We start from the raw sequence: 7,794 nt of genomic DNA on the forward strand, positions 1-7,794 counted from the left end.
CAGCACAGGAAGTTTCGCACGAATGTGCGTAAGAACTTCTTCACGGTGAGGGTGACAGAGCACTGGAACAGGCTGCCCAGGGAGGTTGTGGAGTCTCCTTCTCTGGAGATACTCAAGTCTCGCCTGGACGCCTACCTGTGCGACCTGGTGTAGGGAACCTGCTTTGGCAGGGGGGTTGGTCTCGATGATCTCTAGAGGTCCCTTCCAACCCCTACAGTTCTGTGATTCTGTATCTGAACCTTCCAACAACTCCAAGTAATACATTTATCTCTCTAATGAGGCAGAAAGATTCTAACTGTACTTCTGGATCACATTTCTTGCTTCACTTTTTTCTTTTATAAGGAAAGAAGAAATGAGCTCCAGCTGAAAAACCCAAGCACCTCAAAAACATGAGTGTGCCAGATGTCAGACAAAGAACCGTAGCAGCTGGAAAACACCATGCAGCCATTCACTGCTTCTGTTACTCCAGATCAGCTCTTGTGTCACTCTCATTTAGAACTAACATACCAGGATAAGTAAAGTATGTAAAGAGCAGTGAATTCGCTCTTTCAGTTATCTAAAAAGAATCAGGGAGCTCAGAATCAGGGAATCCTGAAAGCAGACACTGTGTTACAGTTGCTCTATGAACTGCTCCATGGTTACTTCACTGCCATCACCCAAGACTTACTGAGCCCCTTCCAGCCCGGCTGCACATCAGGGGTGATGCTGTCAAGTTCTCGCTGAAACTCCTCTCTTGCTGTAGCCACAAGTTCGTGATACTGAGCCACGATCTTGGCCTCAGACTGTGCTGCCTGAACCTGTAACAAACAAAAAAGGAGACTGACTTATCTTCCAAGGCATGGAGACTTCATCTAAGAGCAAACCTGAGTTAGTGGCAGAGATCTTTATCCTCACTTGGGGAAAAGAAAAGCTGGCCTGTGATATCAAGCCTCTCGTATACAGTAATTATTTACACCAACTGCACACATCTACTTCTCCACATGCACACTGTAACTTTGTAGTCAGTCTGTAGCCCAGAAAAAAACAATATAGTATCTTAAACTCAGTAACTGCCTTTAAAGATACCCAGCTCAACTCCTCCATTACAGAATGTTTTCTGCCATCAGAGCAGTGCTGCCCTCACACAGCCCCAGCAGGGAGCTGCCCAACCCGCACTAAGTTCCGTACTCCCACTCTTAAGAGAAATTCTCCACTGAAAATGCATCAGAGAAATCAATTATCTCACAAAGAAACACGATTTCAACTTTACTTTTCATCCTCTATTTTCTGAGCTGTAAAGTGATGTACCCACAGAGTTATCAGCAGACTCCTCCCCAACCTGATGATTATACAGGTGTGCCCCAGACCAAAGAAATGAGTTTCTTTTCAAGGTTAAAAAATAACCTTCTCAGTAGTCCAGCCCAAAGTCTCCCATGCCCTGCCCAAGAGCCACCACCAGAACAACTGGATAAGCCGTGTGAGAGGACACCACACCAATCTGCACACTGAATGTTTTGTCTCATCTTCCAAATTCCAGTCCAGCATTGGACAGAAGGAACTGCAAGCTGCCCAAGAAAAGAGCAGACACAGAACAAGCTGGCTGCAGAATCTTCTAGGATAGAGTTCAGGTTTTTCTTGCAAAGTCCTTGTCAAGACTACTCACTGGTACCATAATCAGCTCAAAGACTGACTACAGCTAAAAATAATATTTAGAAAAAGGATTTAAACTAGAAAATATTTGATCTACTAAGAGGACTTGGAAAAAGGGGGTCTCACAAGCTGCCAAGTAGTCCTTGTTCTAATGATGATGAAGAACAGCTGGAAGCATTACCTTTTTCACTACGTTGTCCAAGTCAACTATCATATGATGAAGGTTTTCCTCTGCAGCAATAATGTGAGATTTGGCTCCTGGGATCTGAGACTTCTTGGCATTCTCAATTACACCTTTTGTTTTCTCTAACTCCTCTCTGAAAAGAAAAGAAGCTGCTGATGATAATGCATAATGGTCTTTCTGCATAACCCCAGTGTAAAGATCACTTTATACTGTCTATATTTATAGGAAGAACTCCCTGATAACCAGTGGGTGCACTGGTGATGCTTTAAAAGTCGGACTAGGTGATCTGAGAGGTTTCTTCCAATCTTAATGATTCTACCAGTTTGTAACTTCACAACTGTGCAGCTTCAAAGATGTTCCCCTCTATTTCCTATTGTCCCCTCAGCCTCAGAAGCGTTCAGGAGTTCCCAAACTTATTTCTGTCCTCACTACAAGAACAGCTTTTGTCCATCAACTTATTTTTGCTGCTACAATCACTACATAATGACCTAATGTATATCAGTGTAATTTATAGAGAACCTGAGGTTATGAGCAGTGCCTCATTTCAGAATTCAGGTTTTTACTAAGCACACATCTAAGAAATATCCAGCTTTATGAGCAGCTCTGCTGAAGGATGGAACCAACAAACAGTGCTGTAAGACTTAATTTTACATCACAGCTAGGAGAAGCTAATGATTTAATTTTACACTGCAGCTACGAGAAGCTAATCATGTTATTGACTCAACAGACAGAGTGCAAAGAATGTGCCTATTGTTACAATAGGCATAATACTGATTAAATTATCCAAAATGATACTAAAAGGATTATGGCTTATTGTCTTATTTAATCTTATTTGAACTAACCAACACTGTATGTAAGTACAGATAGGAGATAAATTCTTAAAAAGAGAAAGAAGAGTCTATTGTACCACGTGGTAGGCACCTAAGATGTGCAGGCAGCAAACCTGCAGATCTTCATCAATAGATATTCACTTTCTATTTTAATGATTTGCACAAACACATCAATTCATCACATACACAAGTGATGCTACTTTCTGTCTAGAAACTCATCTACTGGCTGCCAGCCCACGTGGGTTTTGGTTTATGTCATAAAACCAGGAACTCACTTGGCTTTCAGAAGGACATCAGCAGCTTCATCCACTGCTCTCCTTCGATCTTTCAGAGCCTCCTCCAGAGTGCGCCACTGAGCTGATTTTTTCTCCCCAGCAGTCTGAGAAGCAGACGTTTTTCATTAGTGTTACGACAATCCCTACGTTAAAAATTACCCCACAGATAACAACCAAGATTCAGAATCTGCTACGCTCACTTCACTCAGCCTGAGCAACATGCTTTTGTTTTACCAACAAGCCAGCTGCAAGCTCGAAGAATTTCTTCCTTCCATCGTTCTGTTTTGGTTTTGATCCTTGACATTGTGATTAACCACTCCATTATACCCTCTGCAACAGAACTTATCAGGAAGCAGCAGTCCTACACAAAGTGGAACATCAGCATACCAGAACCACAAGCTGCTACTGCTCACAACCCCTACCCATCTCTAGACAATGCAAAGCTATTCCAGACCAGGAATAGAACAATATTCTAGGAAGATTTAGGCAAAGGAAATGGATTGACAGAATTATCTTGGGGTATCACACTGTTCAGCCTGACAAAAAGGAGCTTGGGAATTAAAATACCACGAGGCTTTGAAGATTATCAGCATGTTGACTTGAACTTTTCTGCTCACAGAAGGGGAATGAGTTAGAGGGAAAAAAAATGTCAAAAGCAGAAGCACTTTATTATTAAATCATACATTTTGCAAGTGGGAAGATCAGGTAAAACTTTGACAAAGATTAAACCTCAGATTTTAATTACGAGATGAACTGCTGCTGAGCACAAGTCCCCAGCTGCCCAATTTACCTCTGAGTCGTCCATTGCCTCCTTCAGTATTTGCAAGTGAGCATTCACTGCTTGCACAGCAGATTCCTGCGCAGTGATTGCCTGAAGTGTTATACGAGCCGTAGAGCTCAGGGCTCCTTCCAGTGTTGCTGCAAGGGCTGGAAAAAATGCTGGAATTAACTGACGTCTCATCACTGAAGTGACACATTACATCTCAAATGTCTCCTTACAGTATTTTCTGTGGCCCACAAGAGTTGGTCAGTTTGGGAACGATTCCTTAGTCCCTTACAGAATGTGTAGGAAAACTCCAAGTATGGACTTACCTGAGATCTTCTCTTGCTCCTCTTTGTCTTGCTGGGCAAGACGAGCTGCAACTTCATCTGGTGATCGTTCCTTTATAGCATGGGAATCCTCATGTTCTTTATCTATAAAAGCAGAGAAATTGTTTAAGCATCAGATTCAACTGTTTCATCCAAACTGCTGTACAGATTACTTGTAGGGAAGTAACTTTCTTTTTAAAATTGACTTTCATAGTTAGCATCATTTTCTAAATCTGACTTCCAAACAAAGCCGTACAAAACTCAAGCTTTTTTGTATCCGTATCCATAATTGTAAAGTGAAGGTGCTTTACTTGGCCCTGCAGAGCTCTTCTAAAGCACAGAAAGCCACCAACAGCAGAGGCAAATTGGGCCGTGCAGCTTCCATTCAGCAGAAAGGCAGACTCTCCCCTCACGTCCATCCCTGTAACTCTCCCCACCACCAATCTCACTTGCTCAGCATGCTGACAATCTATTAACAAATGATGAAAGATCTACAGAGGGCACAAAGAGTGCCTTTCAAAAATAACAAATATCGACCCAGAACTAAGGATCTATGCGTTTGAAGCGACGAGATTTTGATTTTCTACGTGGTATTCATGCAATCTTTTTCACCTTCTTCAGTCTGTATCCCTGGAGCTGGCACCGACATGGCTACTCCTGTTGCAGAGATGATCTGTGCTGCAGCTGTGCCTGCTGTTAAGGACAGTTACAGAACTGAAACAGTTAGTATGCACTAAAGTGAGAACAGGGAAATAATAAATACTGGGTTTTTCCTCTGGAGGAACATTATTTGGACATTCATGTTATTATTTACAGAAAAGGAGACAGCATTAATTACACACATACAAATCTTCACCAGACATGACAGATAAAGGAACAAAGATGCCAACTGTGACTCTCTATGTTCCTTTTAATCTGGCTTTACAAGCAGCTCAGCAATTACCCCAATTAATCCATACTACAGTTGCTTAAGAAAAAGAGATTGAACATCTCAAGAGTTCAGCACCCACAGTGAGCCTTGTATGTAGAACTATGGAGCACACTCATTTATATTAGATTCCAAACATTCTAAGGTACATAAACTTAACTAAGCAAAAACAGCTCAAGCCTTTCTAGGCAAATTTCCTTATGATCAAAAATAATATGAATTCCAAAAAACTATAGCATACACATCTGCAACCATTCCCAAAGCCTATCTTCATCTGCTGTGGGATGTATGGTACAAGAGAACATTTGCACTTCTGCTTCTCTCTGTGTGACATTCTGTAAGTTACCTTCTTTTTCCTCTGGAGGAGCAACAGCTTCTGTTTGGCTTGTCTGGGATTTGGGAACAGGCTGTTTGGATTCTTTCATTACTTCTGCTACGGATGAGATCTTCAGTGGACCTTGCTGTATCTTCAGAATCAAAAGTAAGAAATACCGTCAGTTTTCCAAACAGTTTTTGTGTGTCATCAACTCCACTTGAACGTCAAAGAATACTTCCACATGCAGACAGCTGTATCGTAAATCCAGCCTTCAAAGTACACATGAGAATGACAGCAAGGCCATCTAGTTTTTCACTTTAATTTTTAATTTAGAGAGAATCCTTATAATTTTCACTCCTGCAAAGCTGAGCTTTCAGTAGTGGCAGCTTCTCCTACAAACAAAAATGAGTTAAGGTATGTATACAAAGCTACCGCTGTCATATTCAAAACGTGCCAAACACTTCTCTTATAAAGAAAGGTTGAGGGATCTGGGCTTGTTTAGTTTAGAGAAGGCTCCAGGGAGACCTCATTGTGTGGCCTTCCAATATTTGAAGGTAGCATATAAACAGGAAGGGGAACGGCTGTTTATGAGTGTGGATAGTGATAGGACAAGGGGGAATGGTTTTAAACTGAGACAGGGGAGGTTTAGGTCAGATATTAGGAGGAAGTTTTCCACCCAGAGGGTGGTGATGCACTGGAACAGGTTGCCCAAGGAGGCTGTGGATGCCCCATCCCTGGAGGCATTCAAGGCCAGGCTGGATGTGGCTCTGGGCAGCCTGGTCTGCTAGTTGGTGACCCTGCACACAGCAGGGGGTTGGAACTGGATGATCATTGTGGTCCTTTTCAACACAGGCCATTCTATGATCATTCCATTATAAAGGGAAACGTACAAGCAGCACTGTTACACAGTAGTCAGTAGTGTTTCTACTCAATAAGTAATTTACGAGATGAGTTTGAAACAGGAAAGGATACACAGCTCAAAGAATAATAATCTAAGCCAAAAATGCTCAGTTTGTAATTCTTAAACCTAGTGCATAACCAAACTGATTAGAATTTGAAAACTAAGAGCAGATCTCCCTCTAAACAAGGAAAAGTGAAGTGTGTAGGGAGGCAGTGAATGGGAGATGCTTACCGGTTTCTTTGGCATGGGCACACTGTAAGGTGCAGGACCGAGTGCCATCTCAAACAGTTTGTCAGAGTAGGGAATGGCTTTCTCTACATTCTCCCGGAAGCGCGGATCGTAGCTGGCATACAGGACGGTTCCCCCTACTCCTCCACCCACAAACAAGACGCTGGCACCAATGATTTTGCCTACAGAACCACTGGAGGGAAAGGGAGAAAGAACAAAAATGATGTAAATCACATTGTATGACAAGAAAGCCTCCAACAGATTTTAAAACTTCAGCCTACACCTGGGAACACCCACTGTGATCCAGAAGGCGGCCACCAACCCAAGGGTGTGGGACAGACCAAGGGATGGAAGGATCACCTCCACCCCTCCAAACCCTCCGACGCACCCGGACTCCCCCGACGTGGTCGCATATCCGCAGCTCAGTCGTGGCGGACGGAGTGATGCCCTCCTGCACCGGCAGTTCTGTGAGAGGTGGAGGAGAGCAAAGTCAGGCAGTGAGCACATCTCAGCCTCTCCTCACCCCAGCGCACAGCAGCTCAGCTCGGTCTGAGAGCTATGGCAGCAACCAGAGCTGCTTTTACGCTTGCAACTCCTTCATGAGACACAAACACGTTTCTCTTTGAGCTCCCCCACCAGGACATTCCCTGAAAGAATAATGCAGCCACTTCCAAGGCAGAGATCTGATTATACTATAAATGAAATTACCATGTGAGGAGTGATATTTTACCATATTCTAGTTAGCAGAGATAACGTTACCTAAGATTTTTATCTCCTATTTTACCTCAAAACGAAGTTTTACCAGAAAGACTAGTTAAGCAGTAATTTTTTATAGCTGCATCAGCCCCTTTGGCCATCACAATAATCTTGCTTTAATTCAAGAACAGGCTGGATGTGGCTCTGGGCAGCCTGGCCTAGCAGGTAGTGACCCTGCACATAGCAGGGGGGTTCAAAATAGATGATCTTCACAGAATCACAGAATCACAGAATTGTAGGGGTTGGAAGGGACCTCTAGAGATCATCGAGACCAACCCCCCTGCCAAAGCAGGTTCCCTACACCAGGTCGCACAGGTAGGCGTCCAGGCGAGACTTGAATATCTCCAGAGAAGGAGACTCCACAACCTCCCTGGGCAGCCTGTTCCAGTGCTCCGTCACCCTCACCGTGAAGAAGTTCTTACGCACATTCGTGCGAAACTTCCTATGCTGCAGCTTATGTCCGTTTCCCCTCGTCCTGTCTCCACGTACCACTGAAAAGAGACTGGCCTCACCGCTATGGCCGCCACACCTCAGATATTTATAAACCTGGATCAGGTCCCCTCTCAGTCTTCTTTTCTCAAGGCTAAACAGACCCAGTTCACTCAGCCTTTCTTCATAGGGGAGATGCTCCAGGCCCTTCTACCATCTTTGTGGCCCT

At 43.5% G+C, this 7,794-nt stretch overlaps 1 protein-coding gene across 1 annotated transcript; it reads right to left on the reverse strand.

Moving 5' to 3' along the window:
* Positions 1–464: 464 nt before the first annotated feature.
* LOC100549823 (MICOS complex subunit MIC60-like) lies at positions 465–6,902 on the reverse strand. The gene is made up of 9 exons (XM_010710615.3): positions 6,769–6,902; positions 6,384–6,573; positions 5,282–5,402; positions 4,620–4,700; positions 4,011–4,112; positions 3,709–3,845; positions 2,919–3,022; positions 1,811–1,946; positions 465–797 (listed from the first exon to the last, which is right to left on the reverse strand). The coding sequence occupies exons 1-9, from the start codon at positions 6,885–6,887 to the stop codon at positions 639–641; spliced, it is 1,149 nt and encodes a 382-aa protein (XP_010708917.1). The 5' UTR covers positions 6,888–6,902; the 3' UTR covers positions 465–638.
* Positions 6,903–7,794: the final 892 nt, after the last annotated feature.

This window comes from Meleagris gallopavo, chromosome 4 (genome assembly GCF_000146605.3).
Source record: "Meleagris gallopavo isolate NT-WF06-2002-E0010 breed Aviagen turkey brand Nicholas breeding stock chromosome 4, Turkey_5.1, whole genome shotgun sequence".
NCBI lineage: Eukaryota > Metazoa > Chordata > Aves > Galliformes > Phasianidae > Meleagris > Meleagris gallopavo.

What these genes read in the sequence shown, in the direction of transcription:
- LOC100549823 (XM_010710615.3), bottom strand. Translation starts at nt 6,887, where the DNA reads ATGTGCTCACTGCCTGACTTTGCTCTCCTCCACCTCTCACAGAACTGC. An exon ending in AGGGATACAGACTGAAGAAG is followed by an intron (nt 4,113 to 4,619) that starts GTGAAAAAGATT and finishes CTGCTTTTATAG; the next exon opens with ATAAAGAACATGAGGATTCC. An exon ending in TGGACAACGTAGTGAAAAAG is followed by an intron (nt 798 to 1,810) that starts GTAATGCTTCCA and finishes TGTTTGTTACAG; the next exon opens with GTTCAGGCAGCACAGTCTGA.